Source organism: Pyrgilauda ruficollis, unplaced genomic scaffold, assembly GCF_017590135.1.
Source record: "Pyrgilauda ruficollis isolate IOZ18807 unplaced genomic scaffold, ASM1759013v1 scaffold48, whole genome shotgun sequence".
Classification (NCBI taxonomy): domain Eukaryota; kingdom Metazoa; phylum Chordata; class Aves; order Passeriformes; family Passeridae; genus Pyrgilauda; species Pyrgilauda ruficollis.
Genome location: NW_024526377.1, coordinates 5,174,148 through 5,189,155, shown reverse-complemented (window position 1 = coordinate 5,189,155; position 15,008 = coordinate 5,174,148). Strand labels below are relative to the sequence as shown.

The window sequence follows — 15,008 nt, the reverse complement described above, 5'->3', positions numbered from 1 at the left end:
GGGCTCTGACGTTACCAAAACCAACTTAAAAACAGCTCATATTTGAATGGACCTGGGTGTGGTTGGTTTAGGGAGCTGCTTTGGGGCTATGACCCATTTTAATCCAGCCAGACATATCACCACTTTCAGTTTAAATAAATCAGTGGTGATGTTTGAACTGTTACCATCAGAGGAGACAGGCATAGCCATCAGCAAACGAGCCTTTGGGAGGGGAGAGGCTGTAGCTGTGTACACATGCAAAGAACATAAAATCCATCTTTCTCTGAAGTAGCTGCAGATATCATACAATAAGCATATAAGTGTGGTCACCATGGGTCATTATTTGGAAGATCAGGACCAAACCAAATTCTTTTCCACTTTGTGTGAAAGAGGCATTCCCATCCCAAGCCACGGATCTCCTGAGGTCAATCATGCTTAAGGGATAGGAATGCATTTTTGTGTTGCTAAACAAGAATTAATGGATAGAAATCTCCTTTTCCCTCTGAGTTCAGGTCTGGGGTGTCTCAGCATAGCTTAGGATGTCACCTTGGGTAGGCCTTGGGCTGTTTCTCTGTGCTCATGCCATGCAGCAGAAGGGCTTGGGACGACACTGAGCACCTCAGGTGCTGCTGCCTGTAAATACACTGGGAAGAAAGAGTTTCTTCAGCACTTCAGATGAAGAGAATTGCTTTCCAGTCCATAACACTAGTTCTCCCTTCCCTCCTAGGTGAATGTGTATGGCTTTGGAGCAGACAGCAAAGGACACTGGCATCATTACTGGGAAAACAACACTTCAGGCGGGGCTTTCCGGAAGACCGGCGTCCATGACGGGGATTTTGAGTTTAATATAACTTTGACTCTTGCCTCCATTGAAAAAATAAAATTTTTCAAGGGCAGATGACACTGGCCACGGGGACAAGTAGGGGCTGCAATTTCCAGCATGCAGCAGAACAAAGCTCAGTGAAGATGATCTGGGCACCAGCCAGGTTTGAATGCGTGGATCTGCGGTGGGTTTGGAGCATCTCACACCGCAGGGATGAGGCCGAGGCTTCCAAGCTGCACATGATTTCCCTTCTTGGGATAGCTGGGAGCTGCCAATCACCTGGAATAAATTAATCTCTGCTTAGGCTCTATGGCTCAATTCTTGAATTACTGATGAAAGATCTGCCTGTTGCAATTAGAGGAAGCCTGGGCACAGGAACAGTGTCTGTGTGTCTGTTCTCTCCTCGAGCAAGGCAGCAGATCCTTGAAGAAGAGTGAAAATGACTTCTGGGACTTGGGATCCACTAAGGCAGCTGTGAGCATCATAGTAAGGATTACCTCAAAGAAATGAATTCACTTCTGCTGTTGATCTTCTTTTTGAACCACCTCTTCTTTGTTCTCTTATTACTTCTGTTTTCAAGCTGTATTAAGGAAAAACATGATGAAGTTGCCTGGAGGAGGAAATATTTCAACCATTGCCTCATTTTGCATTGATAGTGTCTAGAAAATATGAATCAAATCATCTCATATATTATTTAATATTGCTTCCTACACAGCCATAATGATGGAGAAAATAATACTAAAAACTCCAGAGAAAAAAATGGCCTTTTTAGCCACTTGTTTGTCTCCCTTGGTCATATGTAATTTTTGGGGGTTTTTTGGGGTGTTTTGGTGAAAAATACTTTGGAATGTTTGGGGGTTTTTTATTTAATGAGTTTAAAATTGGAAAGTGGACTTTCTTCAAGTCATTTATATGTGCCTTTTATACTTGTGCAACAAATGTGATTTTTTTTTTAAGATGAAAAACCCTAAATTAAACATTTTTATAAAAGGGGGGAAAATTAACCAAAGTTTAGCTTCTGTCTGATATGCTTTTGTAGTCAAAACCAATAATAACAATTCCTATATTGTATTTGAACAAACACAAAGAAGACAATTTTTGAAGGTAGCTTTTACCTTTTTTTTATGGGAAAATATTCAAAAGTCCCAAGAAAAAAATTTCTTCTTAATTTTTTTACAAGTTTAAAAATGTGGTATCTCTTTACAAGGTCTTTATCCAAAATGGAAAAAAAAAAATCATGGTTTGGGATATTAACTAGTTATACACTAAGAATCTTCTGCTCTGTAGCAGCACTACAAAGACACAATCTGTACCAGCTGATCTTAGAGTATGAGACAGACTTCAAAATCATGTACATCTCTGGAGAAATGAGTATATTGATGTCAGTACCTCCAGGCAGTGAGAGGAGGGAAGTTACAGTGGAGGTTTTATACTCACAGATTTTTGCTGGAATCAATGCATTAAAGCTTCAAGGACAGATAAAGTGTAAATCCAAGTTCAGTCAGTGAAGAATAGAAAACGTGGTCTTTTCTTCTCAATATGATGAAAACAGGACTTGTGGATTATGGATCCACTTTCAGCCTTGGTGAAACCAGAGGAATTCTTGCCACAGACTTCAAGGGACTTTTGATCAGGCTTGGGAAAAAATGGCATATTTAATTTTTAATGCATCACATTGGTTGGAGTTTATGACAAAAGAAATCATAATCATAATGTCCTGTCTTCTATGCACCAGTTGTGGCAGAATGTCCAAGCAGATGAGTATCTGAGCCAGTGAAAGCCCTTCAATAGTGATGTGCTTCATCCAAGATTTATTCCCTTGTCTTTTTGCACCAGTTGGTACCAGTGAGGTGCCCTCCAAGCCAGCAACACATGGCACAGTGTCATGGGCAGCTGGAATTTTGGGCCACAGCACCGCTCACCAACATGAATTGCTTTACCCACGTGAGTATTACTGGACTCGTGGCTCATAAGGAGCCAAGAATGCCAAATATCTGTGTGGGAATCAAGCTCCCTCAGCTGTGTGACCCTTCATTGCAGCAATATGGAAAGGGCAGGATTTTCAAATCCTTAAATCCTCGTGATGAGACCTGTTCACAATCCTCATGTCAAGAAGCCATTTCCCAGCAAGAGCTGACCTGCATGTCACAGGCACAGCAGATTTGATGGGCTCACTGTCTTCTACAAGTCCTTTGTGAAAGAATGAAGCATTACTGCCTGAACCATGTTTGTTGGCTTTAAAGATTCCAGCTTGTTTAAATTGCTGTTAATCAATACGGCTCTTGTGAGATGCTGCAGAACTACAAAGCAAGTTTAAGAGGTAAAAGACTAAGTGTAAGACACCAGTCATAGCTTCACGGTGTGGCTGGATTTTGGAGCTTCAAGTACTTTTCTTTTTTCCCTCATGGACAAATTAATTCAGAAACGTTGACTGCTCTTTCAGTCATTTTTAGAAAGACTTGGAAGAAAACTCATGGTGGTTAAATCCCCTTGATGTTTTGTTGGTTTGGTATTTTTTATCACAGGGGTCAATTTGGAATCAAAAACAGTGGAAAAAGAAGCCAGCTATATTCTAGCCTGTGTTGTTCTGAAAGTTTCCTTTTGCTGTTCTAATAAAATTTCCATTTTCCCCTGAACATTCTGCCTCTGACAGCACATATAAAACTCATGGCTCATACATGCAGACAGATTTAGTGTCTTCATCATGGAACAAGCTGCAATTCCCATTTAATTTTGTTGCCAACAGCAAGCAGTAACTGTGTACCACTGATGTCCACTTTTCAGAGTGTAAGGAGAGCAGAGAGTGGATCTGTCCAGGTGTAGGGTGAGGAATAGTCTGTGCCATCACGTTTCTATTCCAGGGGAACTTTTTCTAGAGTCGTTTAGGCAGCTGACTTGTGTTAGATTCTTGTCTCAGTTTCTCCACAATTTTGCTGCTCTTTCAATTGCCTTCAGAATCAGGAGACACCAACAGACGATGCTGAGGGAAGAATTAATTCCCACTGGCATTGTTGAAGACTATTTTCCTGTTAGAAACTTTTTGGGTTTATTTAGTTTAAAAGAACCAAGGAAAACATTTAACAACATGTCTAGGCTTCAAACTCTTGGACTGTATTTGCCACCACTGCAAAATCTCTGAAGCACTCCTTGAGTGTGTGTTATGTTTTTTACCAAAGCCAAATCTCTTGAGCACTTTTTTCCTCCCATGTCCAGGTTTTCTTTGTACTTTTCTCTGACTACATGATCAATTATGATTTTTTTTCTCTAATGGTGGGAGTATCATACAATCATTTGTTGACATTTTATTTATTTAATTTTTCAGTATGATATGAATCAAAATAAATTTTTTATTACAATCAAATCAGAGTGTTTCTGTGCACCCTTCTTTTTCCACAGTATTTTCATTACTTCCTAGGACCTCCTCTGTCACATAACAGTGTAATGAAGCTTATTCCACTTCCTCACACCCATCTAGTCATAACTCAATGATCTTAGAGGTCTTTTCCAGCCTTTATAATTCTGTGATCCCTTGGGTGACATGGGTATGTTTCAGGCTGCTTGTGGTCATCACACTGCTCACTTGGCAGCTCTAGGCCTCTTTGGAGAAAAAAAATTGAACTTAATATGCATGTGGTCTCCTGATGGATCTATGCTCTATTTAAGAGATAAACAAGGAAAAATAATGCAGACCCAGAAATCAGTGACTTGAGGAAAAATTCTACTTGCCTGACCTGGCTGAGATTGGAGGATCCACCCCAGGTCCCTGTTTTCAGGCCTGCTGAGGTCACACTGACACTGCAGTCATGGCTGGCTGAGCTGGCCATTAGAAGAACCCCTCCAGGAGATGGATCCTGTGGTCAGGTATCACTTCAGCAGGTCACACCCACCTCTGCATGACCATGGCTCTACATGTGGAAACACCACCTTGGCTGTTTCTCATGGACCTCATCAGCTGCTCACTTTCCTTATCTGTCCTTTCCTTTTCATTGTTTAAGGGACTGAGTAGGGTAGATGGTCTGGCAGTGATGCAAGTTGCCCTTTGAGGATGACCTTCAGAGGATCAGGTTCTCAGAAACTGCTTGACACTTTGCTTTGCAATCCAGGCTCTAGACATGCTGCATCAGTGAGCTATTAATGGATACAGCCCAGCCAGAATCACACTTATGGAAAATAAGTGGGAAGTAGAGACACACAGGCCTGAGGAGCTATTCCAGTCACTTCAGGTGCAGAGGAGGTACAAAGCATTTGCTCCTCTGTTATCCTCAGCAAAACAAAATAACACCAAGGAACAGCTTTCTTAGAACTCATTTTGTATTTTGCTTCACGTCCACTCACAAGAGGTGCAATGCAATGCAGCTTCCAGGTCTGAAATTATTTTGTCAGGAAAGTAATTTACATAAAATTACAATCTGGAAACCACTTGAGACTAGTAAGACATGAAGCAACAACAGTGGCAGCATGCAGACAGATGGACCAACCACAGGACTTGGACAGAGGACTTCGCTTGTACCATCAAATGAAGGACAAAAGGACCCACAGGGGAACTGTATGGCTTCAGTCCATGGCATGGGTTCCTTTGATGGCTCACAGTCAGAACAGCAATTAAACCCAATGAATGAAAAGGCAAAGGAGTCCCTTGCCACCCTTAAAAATCTGATTTCCCTTGTCTTTTCTATAGAATTTGAGGGAGTTGATCTCATTACGTTTATTGTCTGCAGGCAATATGAAATAAAATAGGGTTTACGCAGTGAAAAGTTCCTCATGGTCAGGTACTTGTATGCAGAGGTAAATCTGTATTTTCAGTTAAATTTTCTCCTGTAGGAAATTTACTATGTTGCTCTACTCCTTAGTTTGTAGTTTCTAAGGTAACCTTTGGCTGGCAGACTATAAATATATCCTTGTGGGAGTTTGTCTGTCCCCATGACATTAACACTCCTACTAAGACAGGACATTTTCCACAATTGTTGCTGTTTCCACATAATCAGAGACTCCAGAGTTGCACAGCAGCTACCAGCTGGCCTCCCTGTCCCCCCAGACACCAGATCAGTGAGGAAAGCCTCTAGCCTGTGCCACAAACACTGCAGCACCATGGGTTCCCCCAAGGATGCCCCAAACCAAGTGTCACATCAAGGAGCCCCTTATGGCCATTTCTCCCCATGTGCCTTTTTGTGTTCCTCTCCTTGCTTTTCTGGGGCTGGCCCCAAAGAGCTGCCACCACCCAGGGAAGCTGCACATTGCTCCCCCAGCCCCACCCCAAACCCACAGTCTGGGGCTGGGGGTGTGAATGGACTGGCCATACTTGAGCTGTGCTTTGAAGTGTTTTTTCCAGTGTTTTTTTGGGTTTGCAGCCACATCCCATGTTAAGCCTGGGCAAAGACCAGAGTGGGTTTCATATGGTACAAAATAGCAGAGTGATTTCATAGCATCAATCATAGAACCAATCATAGAATCATTGTGTCCTGAGGGAGGGAGGGGGGTGAAATTTTTTTGCTGCTGTATTCAAAAACGTGGAGATGGTTCGATAGAATGGTTGGGTTGGAAGGGACCTTCAAGATCATCCAGTTCCAACCCTGCTGCCATGGGCAGGGACACCTTCCCTAGGCCAGGGTGTTCTGAGATCCATCCAACCTGGCCTTGAATGCTTCCAGTGATGTGGCATCCTGCTTCTCTAGGCAGCCTGTGCCAGTGCCTTACCACCCTCACTGTAAATAATTTCTTAATAACATCTAATCTGAATCTCTGGTCTGTTAATTTAAAACTGTTCCCCCATGTCCCACCACTATTTCAACTCCTCTTCTTCCTTTAAATGTTGAAGGATTCAGGTATCAGAGGGTGGGTAAGTGTGAGCAGTTTCCCCAAGATGCTGAAGAGGCACAGAGCTCCTGCCTGCAGAGGTAGAGTCACAGGAAAGAGGCGTGGGAGAAACTGATGACTGATCTTTCTTCACTGGGGACACCAAAGAGTTGACTGCAGGGAGAAATTCTGCAAGCTGACAGGCTCTGTCATCTGAGGGTTTGATTTGAATAGGTAAGTAAGGAAACAGAAATAAACAGATTCAAAGGTGAAGACAGGGTACATAAAAATAAAGCAAATTGATCTTTTGGAGAACCTTTTGAAGAAAAATAGAGTTTTACCTTTGGCTGGTGATGCACATGTGATTTGACCCTGGCCAGTAGTTAAGCACCCACACAGCCACTCACTCACTTCCCACAGCCACCAATCCAAAGCACAGCACTGAATGGGTGCTAGGAATAAAACTAACTCCATTCCAGGCAGATTAAAATAAACTAGATACTGAAGGAATCCCGTGAATTCCAGGGGATCTCTGGAAGTCTGTGAATATGTATTGCCAATAACATCTGAAATCAGTCTAGGTCAAATTTACACCTAACTACCTCAATTGCTGGATGGTTCTCATTACCCATCCATCCCAGAGATATCCCACTGGAATCAGGTGAGATTAATACTCACCACTAGCAGTAAAGACAGGAAACTAGCTGAAAAAAACTACAAGCTGCTTCAGTAGGAATGCACCTGGGGCATTGGTGGCTCTTTACTTCTTGTTACTTCTAAGGGCTGGAAAAACATTTTAGACCAAAAGCCAGGGGCAGTGAGAAATCACTGTTATATGGCTGTGGGCACGGTGTTGATTCCTTCCTTGAAGGTGGGTGCCATTCCACCTCTCTGTGGTGGCTTCCTGTGGGCCAAGGGAATGTCACTGCTTGTCACCAGTTGCAGGTTTTGCAAGATGGCGTTACAGCTTAGCAGAGAGATCCAGCAGATGCACACAAATGAAGCCAGAACAGTGTTTTTTATTTCCTATAATAAGCAAAGGAATGGGAAACATCAGCATGCACACAGATTAATGGGCCTTTGAGCAGTGAGATGTGATTAACTCATTTTAGTCAGCGCTGGGGATCTCAGCACCTCATTAGCTTTTTCATTAATGGTTACAACTAATGTCTGATTAGTGTCTGTTTTGCCAGTAATGAGTTCTTCCTGATGGAGACAGAGTTTTCCACTGTGTGACAGTGAAAGGAAGAGGGAAGGAGCTCGCTAATCGCTGTGCTGACGGGGCACTTTGCCATCAAGGTCTGACCCCACTGTCCTCCCACGCCCCCCTTACTGGCCCTGCCACACTGGCACAGGCAAACGTGCCCTGTGCCAAGTGCACTCAGCCAGGCAAAGGGAGAAGCCCCAGTTCTGGCTCCTTCAGTCAGCCCAGGCTGCGTGTCAGCAGCTGGGACAGCCTTGGAGGGACTGTGCCCCTTGGAAGGGCGGGCTAAGGGGTACCAGGGGCAACAAGTGACAGGAGATGCACAGTGATGGGACAAGAAACACTGGACAGAGATAGGAAGCAGCAGCTGCTCTCACATGCAGTATTCAGTGCAATGATCTGTTTTCTAATAGATTTTTCTAATAGACTTTAATAATTTCCCCACTAGAGCGTGCTCTTTTCCCGTTCCCATGAGTTATCCCGCGGCTTCTGGAGCACTCTCAGAGCAGTGTGTCACATCACAGGCTCAGAGTGTGTTCCCTCCTCACCCTTCTATCTTCACAGCTGTAAGGCTTGGGATTTATTTGCTGAATCTATCTATTTTGGCCTCTGGGTAATAACTAAATGCAAGCGCCCACAGGCCATGAGGGAGAACAAGACTGGGGAAGTTCTGCAAGGCTTCACACCCTAAGGGTTTCTATCAGTGCTGCTTTCTGTGCAGTTTTCCTTTCTGTTTGAAAGGCGACAGCACTTCCAGATATGTTGTGGATTTTTTTTTTTTTTTTTACCGACCCTACAGAAATGCTCATCATTGAAAAAAAAGAAATAAAAAATTCTTCTCTTGTAACCTAATTTCCTGAAAAAGAATGACAGCACTCCCAGATATATTGTGGATTTTTTTTTTTTTTACTGACTCTATAGAAATGCTCATCATTGAAAAAAAAATAAATAAAAAATTCTTCTCTTGTAACCTAATTTCCTGAAAAAGAACACATGTTTGGGAGTCCTGGCTATGTTGTAGTGGTACAAATCTTTTATTTGGGGATGTAAAAGGCTTTAGTTATAGCAGACAAAATGTCCTTTGTGCACCATAAAGGCAACTCAGTTATTTCTAGAAGGACTTTCATGTTATGCTACCAATATGATCAGCTTGTATAGTTTTGGGTTTATTTGTTCTCAGCTGTAGTACCAAATGTTAAATGAGGCACAGATATATTGTAAAAAACAATCAATGCTGTAAATTAATTATCTGGTTTCAATGAAAACAGAAGGTCTATCTGGCTGCTGGCTGCCAGCAGTGTGTGAGCTGTTTGCCCAATGCTTTCTTCATGATAATGGAAAGCAGAGTAAGGCTCATCTACCAGTTCTAGACATCCTTCCAGCAACAGCCAGCTGTTCATTCCTGTGGCTACATCAGCACTGCTCAGACTTAATTTTCTGGAGCGGGTCTCACCCAGCAGTGCTGAGGACAAGAGAACTGTTCTGGTTAGCACCTAACCCTGCATCTCTCGTAGCCCCAAGTACTGTCCCTGTTACCCAAAATGATGCTATTCCTTAAACTCATGTATTTTAAGGAAAGTATATGAGATAATGTAAGGGTACTGCAGCGGAATAATCAGAGTGGGATTCCTGTGACACGAAAGTGAATGTTTACACTGTGTCCCAAGAGGTGGCAGGAAGGGAATGCTGGACATTGCAAAGGCTGAACTGGCAGCTGGCATTTAAGAGGCCTGTTCTGGGACATGTTTATATATGCAGATATATAAATATAAAAGTAGGATATAGTAAGATAGGTCATATCCCATTCTTGTGACCAAGGGCATGGAGTATGACTGTACAGCTAAACCTCACTGTTCTAAAAATACTGGATGGCTTCAAATCTGCTGTCTTTGGGAACAGTTTTTGGCTGATGCTGTGTCCCAGGCTAAGCCTGGGGATGAATGGCCATGAGCTAAAACAGTGTCAAGAAACACACTATGGACTAAATAACATTGATGATATCAGGTCCTAGTTAGTCCCTAGCCTGAATGTGTACCCTGAGCCTTCTCTTCTACCATATAAGCAAACAGTGTATAAAAAGGCCAAGAAATACTGTGTGGTTTTGATGCTTTGGCCTTCTATAAAGGGGAGGTGAAGGTGGCTGAGACACATTCATTTCTGTAGTATCAAATGAAGTAGAAGAAACAACGGCCATGCATTGCAGCTTGGGAGGTTCAGGCTGGACATTAGGCAAGAGCCCTTTCTGACCAGGAGGGTGAGAAGGAAACAGGTCAGCCAGGAGAGGAAATGGGACCTCTGTCCCTGAGGACATCAGGGCATGGCTAGCTAAAGCCATGGCTGGTCTCACACAGTACTGTGGATTCCCTCTTGGGCCAGACACCTACCAAGAGTCCTTTCAGATGAGGTTTCTAGGAAGAAAAATCACTGGTGAACAGTGTTTTTCTGTTGTGCAAGGCTGGGGTTTTGGGGTTATGGCAATGGGCTGCTCCAGGAGGGGAATGGCTCTGGTGAACCAGCTGACGTTGCAGGGTTTGGAACAAAAGACAGAAAAATTCCTTTAAACTCATCAGGGAAGAGGCTCTGTCATCCAGGTTATTTTGGGAGAGGCTCTATTTTGCAGGAAGGATAGAGAGATTACTGTGCTTACAGCAACAAATGTTGGCCTCTGGTTACAGAGCAACTTTAATTCTTTGTGTTTCAAGTATTCATTTCCTTTGATAACGGTGCCCTTCAGACCCTCCACTCCTGTGCAGTCCTACAGCACAGTAATACTTGGCCATGTTCTCATGGATGTAGATCATCTCCTCCCAGAGGTCAAAGCTACATCAATTTACACCAGGTGGCATGATTTTCCATTAGTCCCAGGAGAAATAAAAAAGAATTTTTAAAATTCCATCTTTGTATTCACCTGTACCCTCTCCTTGAATTTAACTTTCTGGATCTGGATTCATGGAAATGCCACATGGCATTTATAGATATGTCATACTTGGTATCCATTCCATTAAATTATTTCAGCTTGTCTTTTGTCAAACCTCTGCCTGGAGCTTAGCACAGGAAGATCTGGGCCTTGACCAGATTGTTTTGATCTGCTCAGCAGCAGAAAAAGAGAAAAAGAAAAAGAAAGAAAAGAAAGAAAAAGAAAAAGAAAAAGAAAAAGAAAAAGAAAAAGAAAAAGAAAAAGAAAAAGAAAAAGAAAAAGAAAAAGAAAAAGAAAAAGAAAAAGAAAAAGAAAAAGAAAAAGAAAAAGAAAAAGAAAAAGAAAAAGAAAAAGAAAAAGAAAAAGAAAAAGAAAAAGAAAAAGAAAGAAAAGGAACCTGGCAAAACTTGTCTGTCAGTCAAATGTTTTTCTGTACCTCAACAGGTTCCTAAAAATCCTATCACTTAATGGCATGCAGCAAGGCCACATGTTGTCACCAAAATGACAGTGACATGGTCAGTCCTTGTTGCTGCAGCAAAAGTGTTCAGTGTCTTCATAATGGTGTCTGTCCTCACTACCAGATGTACAAATGTAGAAAAAAAAATTATTCCTATCCCCAAGATACACAGACAATGTAAATACTTAATGTAGCTACTCTCCTACAAAGAATAATCAAGAAATGGAATTAATGACTATATAATTTTAAAAATTATCTTAAACCTTATTTTTACAAAGTGGGTTGTACAGAAATATGCATATATTTACACAACAAAAATCTAGCTATCCTTGGAGCCTAAGTTTTAATTTTTTTAACACGTTGTCCAAATCTTTTTTTCCCGCCTCCAAATTTTTAGGAGTTGTGGAGTAATTTTGAAAGTCAGAGAAAAGAGTAAAAAAAATCATCCGTATTTACAACGTTGCAATAGGTTCTGGAACAAAGTGAAAATTTTCCTTTGTTAATTAATAACTTAAGTTATTAAATCCCATTCTGTTTTGAAGGAATCCTCATCTGTGGAGGGAGAGTACAGCATGGCTGCTTTAAGCATGAGGTTAACAGATTTAATCTACAATAACTTATTCCATAGGTCAGTCATTAACCATTATCCAGGCCACTATTCCAAAATTTACCCTGACTGGACTTGTCATGCTCACAGTTACAAGCTCCTGGACCTGATGACCACATCCATCTCTGAGGAAGCTCTCACCCCTCAGCACCAGCCCTGCTGCTGAGAATTCACTCCAACCACTCCACTGGCATCAGCCTAAGGCCGCTTGGGCAGTGAGGTTGGTCTCATCTCATGTTGGCCTGAATCCAGTTTAGGACATGACACAGGGGCTGCTGAAGACACCAGGAGATCTTTCCCTTGTTTTTAGTGGGTTTGGATGAGAACTGCAGGTGATGCCCATGTCAGAAGTCCCAAACCTTTAGCACAGCCCACATCCACCTGCCTGCAATTAGATCCATGTTCCAGGTGTTGCCTCGTGGGAATGGCCCCCAGAACCAGGACAGCAAGTGTGCAAACAGCCAAGCAGAAAGGACAGCTGTGGGACAGGGTTTTAATCTGTGTTTTATTTATCACTGTGGACTCAGCCTGAGTCAGCTCAAAGCCAGGTCCCACCAGCGCACCCCGAAGCAGGAGGAAATGCCTCTCTGCCAAGGGCAGGTTGAGCCATCCCCATGTTCTTTGCCATCTCCTCACTGTTCCTCCCAACAGCCAAGCAGGTGTTGGCCACCCACTGTTAGCTTTGACTCAGAGACTGTTTGGCACTTCTCCTTTGCCAGCAAGAGAGATGGCAATCAAAGCCCATGCATGTTTTCTTTTCCAGTCGGTGGTTGGACTGGAACAATGGAAAGTGATTTATGCTGAAAAAGAGTTGCACAAAGAAAGTGATGCCACGAATGCAGTCCCTACCAAAATGGGAATGGGCAAGGAAAGGCAGTTCACAGCACACAGATCAGTAAAATAGCTTGTTCTGGTTAAAAGCTCAATTGAGTTGTGGGTCCTGATACTGTGTAAAGGACAGAAATGTCATTTCATGGCTCATTCACTCTTTCCTATGGAAAGAACTACTTCTCTCGGAAAATTGTAAGTTCATTTCATAGCACAGTTGTCTGTGAAAAGACATCCCTGGACTGGTCCAGGAGAGAGAGGTCAAGTGTCCCTGTTCTACCCAGCCCCAGTGAAGTCCATGGCTGACACCAGCCTGCTGTCAGGAGGTGACAGGTCCATCATCCCTTCTCATGTATTTTCTTCCCCATCATCAGCAATGGAATCAGTTCAAAGAGGAGCAGGCAGCAAGCCCACCAGGGGGTCCTGCTGAGTCAGCCCTCTGTGCTGCCTGATTTTAGGTTATTACTGACTTTGGTGACACAGGAGGCAGTGAACTGAAAGCTGGAAAGCCTCCTGCTCCATTCCTCACCCCTGCTCCATGCAGTAGCCTCAGGAAAGGCTCTGGCTCATCAGTTTGTTATTGATCCATGTCACAGCAGTTGTAATTGCAGGGATGGCAATAACAATTAAAGCAGTGGAAACAGTGCTAGCTGTGGGGATTTCCAGAGGAGGAACATCTTCCCTGCAGGAGTGGGCAGAGGTGGTCCAGAGGCTGCATGGTCAGGAGCAGCACACTTGGTCTCTGATTCCCACTTTGCAAACCTGGATGGAAGCCAGCCCATTTTCCTCTACCCACACCTGATCACTTGTGCATCCACCTCATTTCTCCTGGTCTGAGGACAAGCAGATCACTTGAACTCTTGAGGGTTATTCAAAATCCTGGAAGGCAGAACTGAACATCTCTGATGGGCACATAACATTTGGACAAGGGGACCCCACTCGTGCAAGAAGACACACAGCACATCCCACTGACCTCGATCTGCATAGCCCATGTGTCCTGCTGCTCTGTGCTGGATAAGAGAGCTCAGCATCCTAAGAGCCTCCCTTTTAAGGAATAATTAAGCAGATTTTGAGCCAGAACTATTTCATGGAACAAGAACAAACTAGGATCTCAACTGTTTAGAGCTAACAAAGCAGGATTTAACACAGTAGTCTTACTAAACAAAAAAAAAAAAAAATTGTTTTACAGAAGGCGGCAGAGCCCCAGCCCCATGGAAATTTATTTTTTCCCCTTCCCATCCAAGTTACAGCTTGTGCAAGAGAGCAAGACTGCACTGGTGCAACTGTGGGGAAGAAAGGAGAGAGGTAAAAAGAGGGAGCAAGACCTGTCCCTTCCAGCAGTCAAGAGATGCCAGACTGGCTCTCCCATTTTGTGTCACAGGGCAGGGGCTGTGCAGATGCACAACCTGGGCACCAGGGCAAACAGCAGCAGCCCCTGCTCATGGGGAGGAGCCCATATCTCCTTTTATTTTCTCTCCTGGTAAATCCATACTGATGTATGAGATGCTCTGGACTGACTGACCCACACAGCTATAGGAACCAGCAATAATCAATAAACACAATTAACACAATTAACAGATTACATCATCCTGCTTCTGGCAGAGAAACCTCCCCAGTTCTTCATGATCTTTTACTAGAAGGGTAAACAAGGACATGTGACATGTACAGCTTCATTTACTGTGTCTCTGGTCTGCATTTCAGTCCTGATTCCAGTCTCTTCTGTGCTGGCAGCTAATGAAATCCCAAAGTGGACTTGTTCAGATTTTTCCCACCCCTCCCATTGCTCCCATTTCTGATTTCTGAGATGTTCTGAAAATAATTCTGTTAGCAGGAAAATAAACAGAACATTACTCTTGATGGCATTCAATTGTATTTTCTCTTTCCCTGATGTCAGGCCCTGGCAGAGGGGGGTAAAGAGGAACTCAGGGCCATCAGAAAAGCTTTTCTGGCACAGAGAAGAAACCTGCATGCTGCCAAACCCTTTGCTATTGTTCACTGTGCACCCTGCTGTTTGTTTGGGACCTGGAAAATAGAGTCTTACTGTGAAATTTAAAGTGAAAAATATTAAAGCTGAGCATTGCAAAGGCAGGTCAAGCAGCAGAATGAGCTGGTCCAGCAAATGGGCATTTTTGCCTTCTGTGACAGCTAATGGTGAGAAACAAGAGTTTGGATTTTTAATGGCAATTGCTTTTGGCTTATAGATGAGGAGCTTTAAAAGAGACAGAGCAGAAGTAAGAGAGAACACAAACCAGACTTGGATCTTTTCAGTCTCCATTCACAGGGCATCCTTTATCCCAGAGACACAGCTAGGCCCTCCTTGGCTCAGCTCACCATGCTCCAGCATTCACCTTCAGCCTGGTGGACCCTGACATCCTGCCCACTCAGCAAGCCTGTGTCCAT

General features: G+C 43.2%; 1 protein-coding gene across 4 annotated transcripts in view; it reads left to right on the top strand.

Moving 5' to 3' along the window:
* The window catches only part of ST3GAL1 (ST3 beta-galactoside alpha-2,3-sialyltransferase 1), a 79,231-nt gene extending 75,074 nt beyond the window's left edge, over window positions 1-4,157 (top strand). For all 4 annotated transcript variants that reach the window (XM_041479353.1, XM_041479352.1, XM_041479354.1 and 1 more), the window contains one exon: window positions 707-4,157. In XM_041479353.1, coding sequence (XP_041335287.1) covers window positions 707-880 — 174 coding nt within the window. In that variant the 3' untranslated portion in view covers window positions 881-4,157. The remainder of the gene's footprint in view (window positions 1-706) is intronic.
* Window positions 4,158-15,008: the final 10,851 nt, after the last annotated feature.